The sequence below is a fragment of the Pan troglodytes genome, chromosome 1 (assembly GCF_028858775.2).
Source record: "Pan troglodytes isolate AG18354 chromosome 1, NHGRI_mPanTro3-v2.0_pri, whole genome shotgun sequence".
Classification (NCBI taxonomy): Eukaryota; Metazoa; Chordata; class Mammalia; order Primates; family Hominidae; genus Pan; species Pan troglodytes.
Genome location: NC_072398.2, coordinates 97,188,789 through 97,209,642, shown reverse-complemented (window position 1 = coordinate 97,209,642; position 20,854 = coordinate 97,188,789). Strand labels below are relative to the sequence as shown.

The 20,854-nt window shown below is 43.2% G+C and overlaps 1 protein-coding gene across 7 annotated transcripts in view; it reads left to right on the top strand.

Moving 5' to 3' along the window:
• The window catches only part of LOC134808764 (putative neuroblastoma breakpoint family member 7), a 133,275-nt gene that overhangs the window by 933 nt on the left and 111,488 nt on the right, over positions 1–20,854 (top strand). Inside the window, exons 2-10 of one of the 7 annotated variants that reach the window (XM_063797404.1) lie at positions 3,286–3,403; positions 3,813–3,926; positions 15,152–15,270; positions 15,462–15,571; positions 18,608–18,716; positions 18,867–18,985; positions 19,795–19,853; positions 20,257–20,314; positions 20,588–20,657. Coding sequence is in view for 1 of the 7 variants with exons in the window: in XM_063797381.1 (XP_063653451.1) it covers positions 18,542–18,716; positions 18,867–18,985; positions 19,795–19,947 (447 nt within the window). In the remaining 6 variants the exon portion in view is untranslated. Of the gene's footprint in view, positions 1–3,275; positions 3,404–3,812; positions 3,927–12,194; positions 12,259–15,151; positions 15,271–15,461; positions 15,572–18,469; positions 18,986–19,250; positions 20,315–20,587; positions 20,658–20,854 lie in introns of those variants that run through there. The other 6 variants (XM_063797384.1, XM_063797376.1, XM_063797410.1 and 3 more) reach the window with 6 other exon arrangements.

Genomic DNA, 20,854 nt, shown 5'->3' with positions numbered 1-20,854 from the left:
TAGGAGTGCTTTAGTGTATGTGGTAGGCCTGGGAATTCAGGGATTAGAGAATTAGTCTCTTCCTCTGAAGAGTTCCAAGTATTGGGCGTTAGATAAGCAAACAATTAAAATCCGGTGTGCTTAGTGAATGGTAGAGGATACTATTGGATACTAGGAGAACACTGAGGAGGGGCTTCCAAGTCCTCTTGGAGTGGTCACAGAATAATTTCTGCAGGAAGCAACATTGGGTAGAAATTTAAAAACAATAACACTTATTGTAACTTTTTAATCTGTACAAAGATTCCATTCTTAGAAGGCTTGGAAAATATATCAATGTATAAAAAATGATTTATAAATACATGAGCCAAAGATAAACATTTTCATATTTCTAGTCTTTTTATGCATATGTAACAAATATTTGCATAATTGTGATCATACTGATTATAAAATTAAGTACAGTCATTCACTGCATAACAGTGTTTGAGCCAACGATGGATCATGTATTCAACAGTGGTTCCATAAGATTATAATAGAGCTAAAAAAATTCCAGTTGCCTAGTGACCTTGTAGCTGTCTAGCGCAATACTTTACTCATGTGTTTGTGGTGATGCTGGTGTAAACAAACTACTGTGCTGCCAGTTGTATAAAAATATAGCACATACCAATTATGTGTAGTATGCAATACTTGATAATGGTAATAAATGACTATGTTACTGCATTATGTATTTACTACACTATACTTTTCATCATTATTTTAGAGTGTATTCCTTCTACTTATTAAAAAAACAGTAAAACTTAAAAAAAAGTTTAAAAAACAGCCTCAGGCAGGTCTTTCAGGGGGTATTCCAGAAGAAGTCATTGTTATCACAGGAGATGTGTGTTTTTGCACCGGAGACCTTTCAGTGGGACCAGATGTGGAAGTGAAAGACAGTTATATTGATGATCCTGACCCTGTGCAAGTCTAGGCTAATATGTGTGTTTGTGTCTTAGTTTTTTTTATGTGTGTGTGTGTGTGTCTTAGTTTTTAACAAAAAACTTAAAAAAAATAAAAATTTTAAAAATAGAAAAAACTTACGTAAGAAGGATATAAAGAAAAAATATTTTCTACAGCTGTATAATGTGTGCTTTAAGCTAAGTGTTATTACAAAAGAGTCAAACATTTAAAGAATTTACAAGTTAGGCTGGGCGTGGTAGCTCACACCTGTAATCCCAGCACTTTGGGAGGCCGAGGCGGGCGGATCACGAGGTCAACAGGTCAAGACCATCCTGGCCAACATGGTGAAACCCCATCTTACAGAGAAAGAACTAGCCGGGCGTGGTGGCACACGCCTGTAGTCCCAGCTACTTGGGAGGCTGAGGCAGGAGAATTGCTTGAACCTGGGAGGCGGAGGTTGCAGTGAGCCGAGATTGCGCCAGTGCACTCCAGCCTGGAGACAGAGTGAGACTCCATCTTAAAAAAAAAAAAAAAAAAAAAAAAAAAAAGAAAAGAAAAAGGAAAGAAAAAGGAATTTCCAAGTTTATAACGTAATACAGTAATCTAAGGTTAATTTGTTATTATTATTTTGGTTTTTTGAGACAGGGGCTCCCTCTGTCGCCCAGGCTAGAGCATAGCAGTGTGATCTCTGTTCACTGCAACCTCCGCCTCCCGGGTTCAAGTGCTTCTTGTCCCTCAGCCACTTGAGTAGCTGGGATTACAGGCATGTCCCACAGCGCCTGGCTAATTTTTGTTTTTTTTAGTAGAGATGGGGTTTCACCATGTTGACCGGGCTGGTCTCGAACTCTTGGCCTCATGTGATTCACCCATCTTGGCCTCCCAAAGTGCTGGGATTATAGGCATTAGCCACTGCATCTGGCTAGGTTAATTTATTATTGATAAAAGAAAAACTGTTTTAAACATAGTGTAGCCTTAAGTGTACAGTGTTTCTAAAGTCTACAGTAATGTACAGTAATGTCCTAGGCCCTCACATTCACTCACTACTCACTGACTCACCCAGAGCAACTTCCAGTCCTGCAAGTTCCATTCATGGTAAGTGTCCTATATGTATAGCATTTTAAATCTTTTATACCATATTTTTACTACACTTTTTCCATGTTTAGGTACACAAATACTTACCACTGTAGTACAATTACCTACAGTATGCTATTCAGGGTTGTAGCCTCAGAGTCCTCGACTGTACCATACAGCCTAGATGTGTAGTAGACTACACCATCTAGGTTTGTACAAGTACATTCTATGATGATTGCAGGATGAAATCGTGTAAGGGCACATTTCTCAGAATGTATCCTCATCATTAAGCGACACATGACTGTTTCTATTTTTGTCCCATACTTTTTCCTTTTGTTCTTACTCTTTCCTATGTTACTAAATATTTATCAAGATCATATGTTTATTCATTTAAATCATTCTTTTCACCTTTTTATTTGACAAGTAACTGTTCAACTGTACTGTACTGTGTCTTCTTTTTTCTCTCTTCTCCAATCTGCCAGCAGAACTCTAAGGCCCTAGTGGGTGCATCTCCAGGAGGATGCTGCAGGGTTTCTAAAACATTGTGCTGAGTACTGGGAATACAGTGATGAAAATGGTCAGCACACCTTGCTCTTCCTGTCCTTATGTGGTTTCTTAATGACTCTGTGTACTAGCAGGTCCATAAAGCTTCAAGTATCAGCCATGCTTATAGTCTCTCTAGGAAAAGGGGTCCCAGGCAGTTCTTTCTCCAGGAAGTAGTTATACCTTGTCAACTACATGTATTCAGTGAAGCCAGCTCTGCTTCCCTAGAGAAAACTGATGGCATCAGGGACCAGTGCCTAAGCCCGAGCTGCCCAGCAAGGATAGTGTCTTAGCAGGAGGGTAGCCAACTGAATGGCCACTGGAGGAATGAGAGCAGAGGCCCCATCCATGTGGTCTCTGAAATGATGAGAAAGCAATGTTCAAATCTTCTACCAGGGCTGAAGTAGGTTCCAATGTACAAAATGTTGGGAGCTGGAGAGATTGATCCACTAGTGAGGCAGTATTGGGAATTTTACCACTTCTCCATGTGGCACAGCCACAAAATCCTATTACCCTCAACTTTTTTGGGTTTGTGGCTGTGGCACAGAAGGTGGGCTATCTACCAGGAATGTGTGTTCCTCTTTTCATAGTGTAGAGTTTTGGCCGCTCAGCTAGGGATTATATTTCTACCACCTCATACCCCTAGGTAGGACTATGTGACTAGCCACCAACACAATGGGACTGGAAGTGATATGTGTCACTTGCAGGCCAAGGCAGTAAAGAGGTGGCTTTTCCATATTCTTTCTCTCCACCTGCCAGGACTCCAAGGCTCTAAGGATGGAAGAGTCATAGTTGGAAAGAGCCTGGGTACCTGAATCACTGTATGGAGGAAAATCACTTGCTGAGCAGGAACATCCTCATTGGACTAGCTATGTGGGTGAGAAAGAATCTTGGAATTTGAATGTTTATTTGCTACAGCATAACCTTAACAAAGTGCTGGTTTTGAGTGCTAGTATTTTTGGCTGCACATTTGAAAGGATTAATTTGCATGTGTAGTAATTACACTATTATACTGATGACACCTCAGCATAGTGTCATTGTTTGAGCAGAACTACTTACTGCCCTGGTCACTCTTTTAGATACTTATGAAGCAAAGTTCTCACAGGTCTTAGCAAATGCATAGTGTCATTGTTTCTTGATGTGTATCAAGCTGTGCCCTGTACCACATGGAAACCTGTGAAAACCCAGCTCAACATTCTGTCTGCCCAGACACCATGTCAACAGCATGAATCATAGTTGTATAAACTTTACCTACCAATTGCAATACCTTCTTCCTGCCTCCTCAGTTGAGAATCTCAGCACTTCTTCCTGCCTCCTCAGTTGAGAATCACTGATTTACAGTGATCTGGTCAAGACTTTTTGCTGGCAATCCAAAAAGGAAGACAAACCAACCAACCCAGGTATGGCTGTATTAGTAGCCCCTAAATAGGGAAATCCTATAATTTATTAAACATTTCCCATATTTTTTTGAACATTTTGGTTGTTTCTAATTTTTTACTGTCAAAGCTAACTATATATCAAAGACTACTTTTGAATAAATATATCTGCCCTCATGTTTGTTTCCTTATGATATGTTTCTATCAGGACCTATCTTTTTTCATTTATTTATGTGGATTTTTAGGGACAAGTAGGAATAAGCCCCGTTCTGTGGGGGCAGGCAGGAGGGAAAGGCATGTGCCTGATGGAGTTGTGAGGTACTATGTCTGTGCCAGGAACTGCCTGCTGTTCTGCATGAGGAGAGTGCAGCGTCCTTTAGAGCCTTGGATGGGGATGAGTCTTGAGAGAAGGTGTCTTTCCTGGGGTGCCTGAGATATTCTGCTAAGGAGTTTCCTAAGGTAATAAGAGCTGCTAAAGAATGTGAAAAAGGGCATTATTAGCTGCATGGCTCTGGGCAATTCATTTCACCACTATGAACCTGGGTCTCCACCTATCTTCTGGGATGATGGAAAAGACTGAACCATCTAATGAACTTGAAGCCATCCAGCTCAGCAAGCAGCAGGTTCTGGAAGGCAGATCCCCACCTCCTCTGTGTGATCTCCCACTCTGTGGAGGGGCAGTTGTCAGGAAGCCAAACAGGGCTCTTCTGTCACCCAGGGTTTCTAGTGTGTGTGATTCGTGAATGCCTTTCAGCAGACTTCTGTCTAGAGGACTGGGAGGACTCCACCAAGGCTGTGCTTGCTGTGCTAACATATCTCTTGGAGCTGCAGAAGCTGAAGAAGTGTAACTTAAAAAAAATTTTTTTTAAAAATAGAATAGCTGTTAGATTGGCGTTGAAAACCACCTGTCTTCTCCTACAGGTGAGCTGCAAATTCTAACAATTATAATCTATCAAATATTTACTGTGTACCTACTAATTCCTGGCATGTTATGGGTCCTGGAGATATGTCAATGACTAAGACAAATTTCTGCACTCACAGGCCTTACATTATAGTGGGAAATGATGCAGGCAACCCCCAAAGTGGAGCTTAGCCCACTGGGTTCTTGGCTTTGCCTAGGAAATTCAAGGGCAAGCCAGAGGTAGAAGAAAACAGCTTTAGTGAAGAGGCAGTGTTATAGCTCCATGACTACTCCTACAGAGCAGGGCTACCCAGTAGGCACAGAGCAGAAGCTCAGGGCAGTTTTGCAGTCATATTTATATAACCCACTTTTAATTGCATGCAGATTAAGGGGTGGTTTAATGCAGAAATTTCTAGGGAAGGGGTAGTAGATTTTGGGTCATTGGGGCATTGCCATGGAAAGGGGTGGTAACTGCCCAGGTATTGCCATGGCAATGGTAAATTGACATGGCACACTAATGGGCATGTCTGATTGAAAGCTGCTTTTGCCCAAGCCCTGTTTTAGCTAGTCCTCAATCTGATCTGGTGTCTGAGCTCCGCCTCTGGCATCAAGTCCCACCTCCTACCTCAGGAAGGCAAATAAAATAGAAATAGAGGGGAAAATGAAACTAATACAAAAATTTGGTAAGTTTATAATGAGTGCCATCATGGGAAATCAAGAGTCTGAGTGAGAGAATTGAAGGGACCCATTTTAGGTAGGAAATCAGGAAAGACTTCTCTGAGAAGGGGATACTTAAACCCAGCCTTAGAGGAGGAAGAGAAACTAGGATTGCAAATAAAGGAGGGGTGGGAGGAAGTGTCCTAAGGGGAGGAAAAAGCCCATGAAAAGGCCCAGAGATGAGGAAAAGCTGGGTCTGTTAGAGGAATTGAAAAACCACTAGTGTGTCTGAAGCAAGGCAAGTGTGACATGGGATGAGGCCGAGAGGGAGTACAGCTGAGCTACAGGGATCTGGTCAACCCTTTTTGTTGGTAATGGAAAAAATAAAACAATTATGTAATATAGTGATTATAAGTGCAGACTCTGGAGTTTCAGACAGACTTGGGAGGAAATCACATTTTCTCTGCCCCTCATTAGCTGTGTGATCTTGGACATGTCCTTTTCCAAGGAGAAGACAGCTTACTCTGCACCTTCAGTGAAGTGATCAGGCAGAACGGAATGCTAGCTTGTCTGAATCCCAGTGTTTGGCACTGGGGGAGAACTCTGCAAGACATGACCTGCCCATCATGGGCTGTGGTCTGCCAGACTGATAGGGTGCATTTCTCCTCTCTTCATTAAAACTTGAGAGCAAGTGGTGTTCCAGGCAAACATTTGGATGCTGTGTCAAAGGGAAACAGTTACTGAAGCCACAGATACTCTTTGTTCATTGATGATACTGGAATGTGGCTGGGGAGAGCTCAGACCCACAGAAATTGGACTCTGTGGGGCCCCAGTGACTCAAACCCCTTGTGAAATGCTGGCTGCTTGGTATGAACTGATGCCTCAACAATGTTAGCAGCAGCTAGCTCTGGGGTTTCTGGGCAGTCCTATTGGCTGAAAGCTGGGGAGGCTGCCATAAGGCTTTCTGGAAGTATTTAAAATGGACAATTTACTGGGAAAGGGTGTGTTCTTGCTTTGTAGCTAATGCTGTGGGACCCTCTGGTGGCCACAGTGGGAATAGCTTGACAGTGGGGTTTACTTTCTCTTGAGTGGTCCAGGCAGGAAAGCCTTGGCTGGAAACCAGAGGATTGAATATGGGGCTGGAAAGATTACCTAGTTGGCTTGAGATGGAGGCTGTGATTTAGGTTGACATCCTACCCCATTTTCTCTTGCTTTTGGCAGCATTTCTCTGGGCTTGAGCAGTGAGAAAAGTAATGCTCTGTGTACAAGACGCCAAATATATATATATATATATATATATATATATATATATATATATATGAAAATAGGTTGTTAAGTTGAACTAGTATCTGGTACCATATGGACCAAAACCTCAGTTTGAGCATAGGATTCCACCAGTTTTATTGGTTGACTTTTAAGTGAATTCATTCTAACAGCTTTGAGCACAGATATTCTGAAAGCTAAAGTGCTTAGCTGTTGGAGGATTTACTGGCTGGTAATTAGTGGGGCATCTGTGAGGTCTTATATCATGTGACCAATGTATGGTCATATGACCAACATATGGTCATCTGATAGACGAACACAAATGGGCTGGACGCGGTGGCTCATGCCTGTAATCTCAGCACTTTGGGAGGCCCAGGCAGGCGGATCACCTGAGGTCAGGAGTTCAAGACCAGCCTGACCAACATAGTGAAACCCTGTGTCTACTAAAAATACAAAATTAGCTTGGTGTGGTGGTGCATGCCTGTAATCCCAGCTACTTGAGAGGCTGAGGCAGGAGAATCGCTTGTACCCAGGAGGCGGAGGTTGCAGTGAGCCGAGATCGCACCACTGCCCTCCAGCCTGGAGACAGAGCAAGACTCTGCCAAAAACAAACAAACAAACAAACAACAAAAATCCCCCACAAACATACTCCAAGTCTTCTTGTTAAAAATTAACACAGTAATTTTATATTCTATGAAGTTCTGTCTCATATGTTATCTTATTTGTTTCTTATGATCACTCCAAGAAATATTTTAGGTCGATTAGTGCTATGATTATAGTAATAATTATTGTGGTTTACGTATATTATCTGTAAATCTAACAAAAGCCCTGTAAAATAGATACCCAGTCTGCTTTCAGATGTGGAAAGGAAGCTCAGAGAGGCTACATAACTTCCCTAAGGGCATTGATATAGTCCTATTGGAACCCAGATAAGCTTAGTCTCAAAGCCTCCCCTCTTGTCACCACCCGACTCTGCCGTACTCTTGGTAGAACCACAGCAATGACAGCTGCTTGGGAACATAACCACAATCTGGGCAGGAACATGAGAAGTGTTCACAACCAGCACTGAGGTGAGGTAGCATGTGTGGCCAGTGCTGCACGGGGGACTTCAGAACAGCAGGCTCCCTCTTGGCTGGACTCTTAAGAATAACTTCATGGGTGACATAGGATTTGAAGTGAGCTTTGTAGGTTGGGTCAGATTTGATAGGCTTGATTGAGCATATGGGACAGGGGCTGAGAGAAGAGTAGTCCTGGGGGAGGAGTAACACGAGGGAAGATGCTGAGGGGAGTATGCACAGGACACACTGGAGGAACAGCAAGAGTGGCTAGAAAGAGGGATTGGGTGAGGGATGAGGGCTAGATTATTGATGCTTTTGAATTCCAGGCTAAAAATTTGACCACTCTGCAATGAAACCTAAGCTTTTTTTTTCTGGCTTCTGATTCTCTCTCAAAATTTACCAGTCTCTGGAGCCGCTTGTGTCTTTAAGCAGAGAGATCATCCTATAGCCCTCAGCTCTTCCCAGCCTCCTTCTCCTTTGATCACTGTGTTGGTAGACACAGTGAAATCATAGAGGGAGGGACCACGGCCAGCTGTGGAGGAGAGAGCAGCTGTGATGTGAGAATGGGGTGGAGCTGGGAGAAAATGAGGGCCAGGAGATGAGGGAGGCCCACCCTGGAATGATGGTGGCGAGGGTGGATGAGAAGGTACAGATTTGAGAGAAAGAACAGGAAGAATCTGCAGGCTACTGCTACTGAGCTCTTGGCCATAGGGAGAGGAAGGAGCAGAACTGCCAGAAGTTTTCAGACCTGGACACCTTGTGCTCTGGTGCCTGCCAAATGCAGGGAGGAGCACTGGTTTGGGAAGGAAGGTGCAGACTAAGCTGCTAAGCTGCTGGTGGGGTTTCTTAGGTGAAAACAACCTGCTTTGTGATTAGTCTTAAGTTGTTTGCCCCACCCCTGACGTGGTGACCTGCAAGGAAGGGTGTGTAGACACTGGTTCTCTCAGTTGTCGGTTCATAGATAACTCTTTCCTGGGCAACACTCTATGGCTCCCTGCACAGCTCACAGTCAGGCTGGAACTCTGGCAGGATGTCTGGCTCCAGCATAGTTTTCCTGCCAGGCTCAGCCGTCTAGTGGTGAGGGCATTAGATTGGGAGTCTGTCATTTGGCTGTAGCTGCTGGCCTGGGTGCTGTGGGGAATGCACAGATGAAGGCGGCATGGTCCTTCCATTTGAGGAATTCACACTCCAGGTGAGGAGACAAGTGGTGATGGAAGGCAGTGAAAGGAGGCCAGAAGGTAGACATACTGGCTGGGGACAGATTGTAGGACCAGACAGCCGCTAGGATTTGGCCAGATGTGATTTCCACCATGAAGCCTCCCCAACCTCACCTAGACCGGGGTTGGGTGTTGCTCCTTTAGCCTCTCGTGGCCCTTATCATAGAGTAGGGAAATTGCCTATCTGCTCATTTGTCTCCCTTGATGCTTGTTGGTTCCTTGGGGAGAGATTTCTCTTGGTGTGTTGTGTGTTCTGAGCAGAGTATGCTCTCAGTGGATTTTGGCAGGAACCATGAATCAGTGATCAACACAGGATGATAAGAAGAGTGGTCCTGAGGCATCTGAGGAAGGGAAGAGTGCAATGATGGAAATGTCCCTGTAGCCCACATCAGCCTGAGCATGCTCAGTTTCTCTTTTTTGAAAAACATGACTTAAAATTTATCATCTATTCCAGCAAAGAAATGAGTTAAAATGTTTTAAAACACATTCAAACTTTTTAGCTTAATCTGTTCTTAAACCATAACAGTAAATACATTATCCGTGACTGTTGTGAAGGTCTATTCCTGATAGAAAAGCTTCCTGGTATGAGACACCTGTCCATCAACTTGACCCGACACATGATCATGCATATTTTTTCTTGTTACTATTTCATGGTGGCAGCTGTGGTGAAGTGGAAGGCAGATTAGACAATCGATTTGAGCTCTGGTTCTCTCATTCATTAGCTTTGTGACCTAAGGCAAGTCACTTAACCTCCCTGCACATATTTCTTCATATTCAAAATGAATATGAATATATATATATAATAACGACTATTTGAGAAACCCATTATATTTTACAAATCCATTTTTTTTGTATACGGATGTTCCGCAGCTTATGATGGGGTTATGTCCAGGTAAACTCATCATAAGTTGAAAGTATTGTAAATTGAAAATTCAGCCCAGAGACTTTTTGGTAAAAGAATCACCAATATTTAAAGTCTGAAACTTTGTGGTTGTGTATTGCTTTTGCAACATCAGAAAGTCAAAAAGTCTTTGTTAAGTTGAACCACTGTAGGTTAGGGATTGTCTGTATTTATTCAGGTACTTGCTGAGTGCCAACTCTATGCCTGGCACTACCTAAACACTGTGGATACAGAAATAAAGATACAGTCCCTGCCTTTGGAATCCCAGTCTAACAGGGCAGGAAGACAAATAAAGCAACACTTACTTCTTCTTATCATGGCCGAGGTGACTCTGATTGTTGCTGGAGTGCAGAACAGAAAGCAGAGATATCTGGACCTTACGGGGTGTTAGGGAGGCTTCCTGGAGGAGGAGGTACTTAAAGATAATCTTGACAGATAAGTAAGAGCCAAAGAAAATCTTGACAGATAAGTAAGAGCCAGTCAAGGAAGGTGAGGAAAATGAAGTAAGGGAGAAGCCCCTGGAGAAATACAGATGATTTGGAGGTTTGTAGGTGCGTGGGGTGTGTGTTTGGAGGCTGCAGGAGATCAGGACATGGAAACCACAAAGGGCCAGATCACTAAGAGCCTCCAATGCTGAATAAAGACATTTGAGCCTTATTGTGAGTGAGGAGACATTGAAAGTTTAACACTTATATATTTATATTTCTGATTATAAAGTTACTGAGTATCCGCTGAGAGAAAAATGAAAAATACAGAAACATATAAAGGAAAAAAGGATATCCAGAGACAACCATTGTGCATATTTTGGTAAATACACTTGGTGATATATATATAGCACTATAGCTCCATAGCTATAGATATGGCCATATGTCTATATCACCAAATATCTATCTATCTGTGTATAGATATAACTAGATATCCTGGCTACTTAAGGTGTAGTGTGAAGTGACATGGTTCACCTGCCAGTACAATGGTTTAAGAGACTGGCCACTTTTGAAAGCCTGTCATGTTTCTCATTCCAATATCTTCTAGGATTAAAAATTTATAGGCCACAATTGAATAATTCTTGGTTACCCAGAACCTTGTGGCGGATGCCTTCTTTCACTGAACATTCATGGGGTGCCTATAAGGTGCCAGACCCTACTCTGTGATAGGAATCCCATTGTAAGCAAATCTCAGGTCACTGCCCCATGGAGCCCACCTCTGTAGGGATCGAAAGTGGGCAGAGATATAGGGGCACAGCCAGTTTGTGTCCTTCCCAGGTGCATGCCTACTGGGTCCTGGGGGACTGGAAGCAAGTGCAAGCAGTGAAATACTGTGGAGCAAGGCATTAGCTGGGCATGGTGGCACATGCCTGTGGTCCCAGCTCCTTGGGAGGCTGAGGTGGGAGGATCACCTGAGCTTGGGAAGTTGAGGCTGCAGTGAGCCAAGATAGTGCCACTGCACTCCAGCATGGGTGACACAGTGAGACCTCGTCTTAAGAAAAAAAAAAAGAGGCAAATGGATGACTCCAGACCTAGGGGCTGAGGCCCCCCCTGCAGCGGGGCAGCTTCTGAGGCAGATGAGGAGCAGCAGGGAAAGTCGTGGCCTGGTGTTCCCTGTCGCAGTGCCCCAACTCATTCCTGTGGATGTCCAAACTTGCCCAAAGGCAAAACTCAATGTCTCTGGCTCCAGTCGATTTTGAATGTGTTTCAGAGGAGTATAGAGGGGTTGGGGAGCCCCCTCTCACCGTATGGTAACAGTATATGGTTTAACATTATTGTGTCTCTGTGCTATAATTGGTTAGCATGTGGCTGTTTATGGAAAATACTGGTGGTTTAAGCCCACCCACGATGTTCTAGCCTTCACTCAAGTTTATTTTCCTTCTCTCCTTTCCCTTTCTTCCCTTCCTTCCTTTCCTTTCTTTCCCTTCTTATGTCCCTTCCTCCCTTCCCTAACCTTTCCTTTCTTCCCTACCTCCTTTTCTTTCCTTCCCCTTCCCCCTTTCCTTCCTTGACCACTCTGCAATGAAACCTAAGCTTTTTTTTTCTGGCTTCTGATTCTCTCTCAAAATTTACCAGTCTCTGGAGCTGCTTGTTTCTTTAAGCAGAGAGATCATCCTATAGCCCTCAGCTCTTCCCAGCCTCCTTCTCCTTTGATCTCTGGGCATTACTGGGGCAGCTGCTGAGTCTCAGGGGTTCCTAGTCTTCACCGAGTTCTGCCCTGAGATGGTTTTTCCCTGACCTTACCAGAAGCCTGTGCTGTCTGGAGCACTGAGGCTGTCTCCAGCTAACTGATCTGCTCTCTGGATTCCAGGGGCACCCACAGGGCCAGAGGTTGAAGGCATAGGCGTTGATATCTCCAACTGTTCTGACTCCAGGTTGGTGCACCTCAACACCCCGTATTAACCACATAATAACAGGATGCCACCAAAATTTTGATTTGGGGCTGTTGCATCCTAACTTTAATAAAATTTAATAGACTTTATTTTTTAGAGTAGTTCTAGGTTTACAGATAAATTGAGCAGATAGTATAGGGAATTCCCCTATTCTCCCTTGTCCCCTAGCACACAATTTCCTCTATCATCAGTATCATGCATCAGTGTGATACATTTTTACAATGATTAATCAGTATTGATACATTATTATTAACTAACTTCGTACTTTATATTAGGGTTCATTCTCTGAGTTTTACAGTTCTATGGGTTTCGACAATTACCTAATGTCATGAATCCCTAGTACAGTATCGCACAGAATAGTTTCACTGCTGAAAACCTCCTTGTATTCAACTCAATTCATCCCTCCTCCACGCTTGGCAATCACTGATCATTTTACTATCTCTACCATTTTGACTTTCCTGGAATGTCCTACTGTTGGAATCATACAGTGTATAGAGTTTTTAGACTAGTTTCTTCCTAGCATTATGTATTTAAAGTTCCTCCATGTTTTTTCATGGCTTGATAGCTCATTTCTTTTTATCACTGAATAATATTCTATTGTACAGATATACCATGTTTGTTTAGCCATTCACTTAGTGAAGGACATTTTGGTTACTTCCAATTTTTGACAAGTATGAGTAAAACTGTTCTAAATACTTGGATGCGAGTTTTTTGAGTAAACATGTTTTCACATTACTTTGGTAAATACCTAAAACTGCCATTGCTGGATTATATTGCGATACTATGTTTAGTGTTGTAAAAAAAAATCTGCCAAACTGTTTTCCAAAGTGACTACCATTTTGCATTTCCACTGTAATGAATGAGAGTTCCTGTTGCTCTACATCTTTGACAGCCTTTGGTATTGTCCCTTCTTTGGATTTTAGCCATTCTATTAGGTGTATAGTGGTATCTCATTGTTTTAATATGCAATTTCCTAGTGACAAATGATTTTGAGCATCTTTTTCATATGCTTATTTGCCATCCATATATCTTTTCCGGTGAAGTGTCCAGATCTTTTGTCTATTTTTGAATTGGGTTGTTTGCTTTTTTATTATTGAGTTTTAAGAGTTCTTTATATATTTTGGACACCAGTCTTTCATCAAATCTGTATTTTGCAAATATTTTTCCCAGACTATAACATGTTTATTCATTCTCCTAACAGTGTCTTTCACAAAACAGTTTTTAATTTTAATGAAGTTCAACTTATCAATTTTTTGTTTCCTGGATTGTGCTTTTGTCATTGTATCTAAGAAGTCATTACCAAACCCAAAGTCACCTAGATTTTCCCCTATGTTATTGTCTAGGAGTCTTACAGTGTTTTTTTTGGTTTTTTTTTTTTTTTTTGAGACAGAGTCTTGCTCACCCAGGCTGGAGTGCAGTGGTGCCATCATGGCTCACTGCAACCTGTCCCTCCTGGGTTCAAGCAATTTTCCTGCCTCAGCCTCCTGAGTAGCTAGGATTACAGGTGTGCGCCAACATGCCCAGCTAATTTTTGTATTTTTAGTAGAGACAGGGTTTCACCGTGTTGGCCAGGCTAGTCTTGAACTCCTGATCTTGTGATCCGCCTGCCTTGGCCTCCCAAAGTGCTGGGATTACAGGTGTTAGCCACCACGCCCAGCCCGAGTCTTACAGTTTTGCACCTTACATTCAGGTGTAAGATCCATTTAGTGAAAGGTGTAAAATCTGTGCCTAGATTTATTTATTTTTCGCATGTGGATGTCTAGTCATTCTAGCACCGTTTGTTGAAAAGACTATCCTTGCCCTGTTAAATTGCTTTTGTGCCTTTCTCAAATATCAGTTGACTATTTATGTAGGACTATTTCTGAGCTCTGTGTTCTTTTCCAGTAACCTATTTGTCTGTTTTTTCTTTCTTCACCAATTCCACACTGTTTTGGTTACTTTAGCTTTATAATTAGTACTGAAGTTGGCAGTGTCAGTTCTCTGGGGATTTTTCTGATCTTTACTATGAGTACCTGGTTGGGCTCCTGGTGGTAAAACTTGGAAAAGTGTGAGTTCCCCCTAAGTCTGGGCCCCAAGTTTTTAATGCTCAAGCCAGGCCACCCTCAGCTTCTAGAAATCTGTCAGTATCATTTATGTGCCCTTTCCAGTTGCTGGCTTCAGCATGTTCTCTTCCTGCTAACCTCTGATTCCCTGTATTTGCCTGTCTGTTTAGTTTTCAGGGTGGCAATTTGCCCTGTGACCTCTCCTCTAGTCCATCTAAGAAGGGTTGATAATTTTCAGTTTGTTGAGCTTTTTTCTTGTTGTGAGGACAAGTGGTGACTTCCTAACTCTTTACATGTTGGAGTAGAAACCGGAAATTTCATTTAAAAAATTACTTGTAATAAAAGTCACTAACTGTAAATGTAGAATTTAATCATTTAAGTAGATATATAGAATTTTGCAGCCATCACCTCAGTCCCCTCTTAGAATACATTTCTTACCTTCCCAAATTCTCCAGAGCCTCTTTGCGGTCATTTTCTAATCCCTGGTCACCATGACGGAGCCTGAACAAAATAAAAATTTGGAAAACAGACAACATTAAATTTAAACTTTTATTAGATTGGAATTTTATGTAATGGACCATTGTCTTACTTTTGTGGCAACTAGAAGAGATATTGTATTCTAAGGACTTTCTTTGGGGGAACTTAATAGTAGTCCTGTTTATTGCTGTCCTTGAATTGGTTCATTCGTGCTGGTGACTGATAGTTGCTATCAAAACTTATCTGGTGAGCACAAGTGAAAGAGCTAAAAAAAAATCTTCTATTAGAAATGTAGATGATGAATTTACAGATAATGTTATGTGGAGTTAAGTATATATATATATTTTTTGAAACAGAGTTTTGCTCTTGTTGCCCACGCTGGAGTGCAATGGCACGATCTTGGCTCACTGCAACTTCCGCCTCCCGGGTTCAAGGGATTCTCCTGCTTCAGCCTCTGGAGTAGCTGGGATTACAGGTATGCGCCACCACGACCTGCTAATTTTGTATTTTTAGTAGAGACGGGGTTTCTCCATGTTGGTCCGGCTGGTCTTGAACTCCCAACCTCAGGTGATCCACCTACCTCAGCCTTCTAAAGTGCTGGGATTACAGGCGTAAGCCACCGTGCCTGGCCAGGAATTAAGTATTTTACCATCTTTTTTCTTTCAGAAATTTGGTTGGTAACATTGAAGAGACACTTCTCACCTGCCTGAAATGCCCTTCATTATCTTTTCAGGTTGCAAGGGCTCTGGAACAGCCCTTGCAGTACTCACATAAAGGTGAGTATAACACTTTACTGTAGTCCTGTGCTTTTCTACTTTTTTGTGCTTACAAGGATTAGCATACGTGTATGTGAAAATATAAAATCAAGAGTAGAAGCCAGGCACGGTGGCTCATACCTGTAATCCCAGCACTTTGGGAAGCTGAGGCAGGTGGATCACAAGGTCAGGAGTTCAAGACCAGGCTGGCCAAGATGGTAAAACTGCATCTCTACTAAAAATACAAAAAATTAGATGAGTGTGGTGGTGGATGCCTGTAATCTCAGCTACTCGGTAGGCTGAGGCAGAGAATTGCTTGAGCCAGGGAGGCAGAGGTTGCAGTGAGCTGGGTTTGCACCACTGCACTCCAGCCTGGGAGACAGAGTGAGACTCCATCTCAAAGAAAAAAAGAGTAGAGATGGGCATCTGTAACTAGTTTTCTGTTGCTGCCTATTAACACATTATAACAAGTTAGTGGTTTGAAACCACAGAAATCAGGAATGAAGTGATTGGGTTCTCTGATCAGGGTCTTAGGAGGCTGAAATCCAGTTATGGGTTGCCTGTGCTTTCATCTAGAGCTCAGGCTACTCTTCCAAGTTCATTACAGATGTATTGGCAGAATTCATCTTTTTGTGGGTGGAGGACTGAGATCCCTTTTTTCTGTGCTGGCTCTCAGCCAGGAGACACCCCGATTCCAGACACCACCTGCATTCTTTCTCACTTGGCCTTTCCCACCATACAACCAACGACAGCTCATGGAATTCTTCTCAAGCTTCCATCCTCTCTGACTTTGTCTTCTCCTACCCACTAGAGAAAGCTCTGGCACTTATGGAGTGATGTGATGAGATCTGGCCTACTCAGGAAAGCTCAGCCTTTGTATTAGTATGTTCTTGCAATGCTATAATTAACTACCCGAGACTGGGTAATTTATAAAGAAAAGAGGTTTAATTGGCTCACGGTTCTGTGGGCTGTACAGGCTTCTGCTTCTTGGGAGGCCTCAGGAAACTTACAATCATGGCAGAAGCAGGAGAGAGAGAGAGAAGGGGGAAGTGCTACACACTTTTAAACAACCAGAACTCATGGAAACTATCACGAGACACCACTTGGGGCGTGGTGCTAAACCATTAGAAACCACCCCCATGATCCAATAACCTCCTGCCAGGCCCCACCTCTAACATTCAGGATCACAATTCAACATGAGATTTGGGTGGGGACACAGAGCCAAACCATATCACTCTTTCAAGTCATATAATTGCCATGTAACAACATGATTACAGGAATGATGTCTCACCACCTTAACAGGTTCCAGAGAGAAGGGTACAGCTTTTTGGAGACCATTTTAGAAATTCTGCTTATCACAGTTCAACTTCTCGTCCCCAGACATTCACGTTTCTCCCAGATGCAAAATACATTCATCCTCTCACCTAAGGTTCCCGAGTTTCATGTCATTAATGCATTAGTTCAAAGCGAAAAATGTCATGTAGATCTTATCTGATCAAAAGTTTAAAATCTCATCTAAATCGTCTATACCAAGTGTGAACGAGGCTTCTGAGGGTGTCCATTAAGTACAGATCCTTTTTTTTTTTTTTTGAGGGAGTCTTTCTCTGTTGCCCATGCTGGAGTGCAGCAGCACAACCTTGGCTCACTGCAACCTCCACCTCCTGGGCTCAAGCAATTCTCTTGCTTTAGCCTCCCGAGAAGCTCGGATTACAGGCATGTCCACCACACCCAGCTAATTTTTTTGTATTTTTAGTAGACATGGGGTTTTGCCCTGTTGGCCAGGATGGTCTCGAACTCCTGACCTCAGGGGATCCGTCTGCCTTGGCCTCCCAAAGTGCTAGGATTATAGGCATAGGCCACTGCACCCAGCCCAAGTACAAATCCTTGACATAATTCCCTTACCTCTGCTGAGCTGTGAAATTGAACAAAGCTTATCTGCCCTCAACGTGCAATGGTGGGACCGTCATAGAAAAACAATGCTAGTGATTCTTGTTCAAAAAGAGGGAAAGTGGAAGGAACAAAGTCACTGACCCAAAACCATTTTGAAATGGGGCTGAGCAAAATCCAGCAGGAATTTCTTGATTAGGATCCACAGCCTGGAACTAACCCTCTGTGTGTGACATGGGGCTTTGCCTCTGGGCTCTGCATTTCTTTCTATCTTTATTCAAATCATTTTATTTTCCTTCTCCTTGAACTCCTTTGGTTCTTCACCTTTCTCTTTATGGCAGCATCCTCCCCTTAATCCTTGCTGCATCCTCCCTAGCAGAATTGGTCAGATATTGCCCATGTCATGGTCCTGACCATCTCCATGTGGGGCTGTCCTCGTGACCCCCTGCTCCTTTGGGACCCTGTTCACTGACCTGACCTCTCTCAGTCATGATTGCTTTCAGCTGATCTGGCTGGCTTAGAAGAAAACCTAGGACTGTAGAGTCCCAGAACCAATCTCTGCCCTTCAAGAGAGGAAGAAAGTAACAGGGATCTTCATCAAGAAATGACCTACATGAGGGCCTGGACTCTCCAGCAGTTACAGCAGTTACAGCAGAGGAAAGTTTCTGAAGCAGAATGGAGGGGCTGAGATCCCAGGCTGGGAAAGCAGGATTGTGTCAAGCACTATTTAATCCTTATGTGCTCCCTGCCCCGATCTACCAGCCAGCAAATGACAACTGACTGCGTATAAATACTAGGACTACAGAACCATGATAAAGAGTTTGTCCAAGGAAAGACCCTTTCACTATTTTTGCTTTCACGGTGGAAATTGCTATTTTTGATCCAAAGTTTTCTGAAATGCAGCAGTGAGCTCCTGGAGGGTGATTTAGGTGCTTTGGACAGGGAGGCTGAGGCCAAGGCTTGTGTGGTCGATCTGCTGCCACCATGCGGTGAGGGAGCCTGGGAGCGTCTTAGTCTTTCTTGGCTTCACTTGTCAGTAAGGTAGGGGCTTATTGTTCCTCTCTGAGGTCCCTTCCTGCTGTGTTTTCTCTGAGTCTCTGAGGAATGGAGATGGTTTTTAACACTGCCCATGACCTGCAGCTCAGACCTGCCTCTGTGTGTCTCCTGCAGGAGCCTGAGCTGAGTCCACACCCTGGAAGCCCAGAACTGAGGGAACAGATGGAAGAAAGAAAGACAGCAGGTTTAGGGGATGAGAATAACCACAAAGGACAAGCCATTGGTAAATGAAAACCAAAGAAGGGGACAATAAGGACAAATTGGGTCAGAGGCTTCAGGGGAAATGGGAAATGCCCATCATCATCCAGACCCTCAGGGAGCAGTGCGAGCTGAGCAGTGGGGACTGAGAGACAATTTTACTCTCTTGGCTCAGAGCTGGTTCATAGTGAGGGGCAGCAGCAACTTCAAGAGGGGGAGGATGCGACCATGAGTCCCCGCCCCAGACCCAGGAGCCTTGACCTTGGGGCTGCCGTAGCAGTGGATGCTCTTCAGGTCAGTGTGGGTTAGAGGGAATAACCAGGCTGGGAGAAGGTTTGGAGACATCCATTCTTACATTAAACAGGTCTGCCCTAGGTCACGTGCCAGAGTAAGTGTCCCTTGCTTGTATATGAAGCAGTGATACTAATAATCTTCTGTCCTTACAGTTGAGGAAGGTTTCTCATAAATATTTATTGGGTATTTAATTTTCTTTATATTGTGCTAAGCACTTGGGATTCAGATATTTAATGTCCCTCCAAAGGAACTCAAGCCAGTGAGTGGGAGAACACAAAAAGATCATTTCAAAAAATATGGTAGTTCTACCAAACTGAGGTGTTGTGGCAGCCCAGAGGATGGGAGGGTATGTCAAAGGACATTGCTCCTAATGACAGGGGGAACCGTAAGAGAAAATTTTTAGGACAGACCAGTCTTCCTCTAAGCTTCCACAGGGGAGGATCCTGGGGCATGGATGGTGTAAAGCAGGCGCCTCTCCAGGGAAGGGTATTTGCAGCATCCTGAGAGAAAGAGCATCCTTACAAGACATTTGGGACAGAAATGTAGGTGAGGGGATTGGAGGTTTGCAATCGCTTTTATTCAATCATTGATGAACACTGCTGAGAGGCCCCTCTGTGCTGGGCCCTTAGCTAAGAACCATGAACACAGAGATGAGTAAAATAGGATCTTAGCTCTCATAGAATTCTCAGTCTACTGACTGGTGAGTCATGAGAAGTGTAGTGATGGTGGGTTCTTTGGAACCAGTGGCCCATGCCACATGAGATGACCTCAGTGGATGGCCTGGTTCCCCTTCTGGTTGTCTCCAACAGCTGGATGACCTGTCCTGGGCCAGTGACCCTGAACTTCAGCCATATTTCAGCATCACAAGGTACAGTATGCCAACACCTCAGCTCCATGTTGAGTCAAAGCAGTTAACACAGCCAAGGTATTCAGAGGACACTAATGATAACAGTAGCTACTGACTATTTCCTGGCCAGCTGGGGAAATAAAGAAGTAAGTTTAATAAGTCTTCTAAATTTGTCCTTGCCATTGTGATAAATAACTTTATCTTGATAATTAATTATATTATGGCAAATTAATTATAACTTGCCATAATGATAAATAACTTTATCCTGAGTAGAGCAGCGACACAAGCCCTTCAGGACACATGCCTGAGGCAATGACAGTCTAACTTTGAAACAGTGGAAGACCTAGTTTCAAATTCAAGTTTGCTTTGAGTAGAAATTAACTTTACCTCTTTTTGCATGGCAATGGGGCCAATCTTCCTTAAGCTGCTCCTTACAAGAAAAGGAATCATACTGCTAAGAATTCAGACTTCAGCAGACATGGGTAAGTAAGGAAGTCTTATAAATCTATTCTAGCCTCCTAGCAAGAAACCAGAAATTTAGCAAGTTCATTGATGTTCAGGACAGTTGTGTTCACTAGATCAGAGGCACTGAGACATGAAGAACAGACCCCCTAGTAAAAGGGAAATAATTCCTTCCTGTCTTGGGACACCACTGCCAACTTCAGGGAAGTGGGAAAACAGCTGCTCACTCTACAGTATGGGTTGCCTTTGTGTCTGGAATGTGTCTGACGTCCTGATCCCTGTGCCTATTTCAGGGAGCCTTGGGAGGAGCCCGAATCACTGATGGAATTGGACAGTGCATGGAGACGGTTCAGCAGGACAAGGGTAAGTGCAGGGGCACGGCCAGGTCATACCAAGAGACAATGAGCGGCGCTGATGACAACAAACAAAGATAAAATCAGAAGTTTGTGCTTTGACTTCAAAAACTCAAACCGATAACTAATTTGCTCTTATAAGTAATAACAAGTATTTTTCTATTTACATGAGGATTTAATCTCAAAACAGAAATCATAAAAATATTA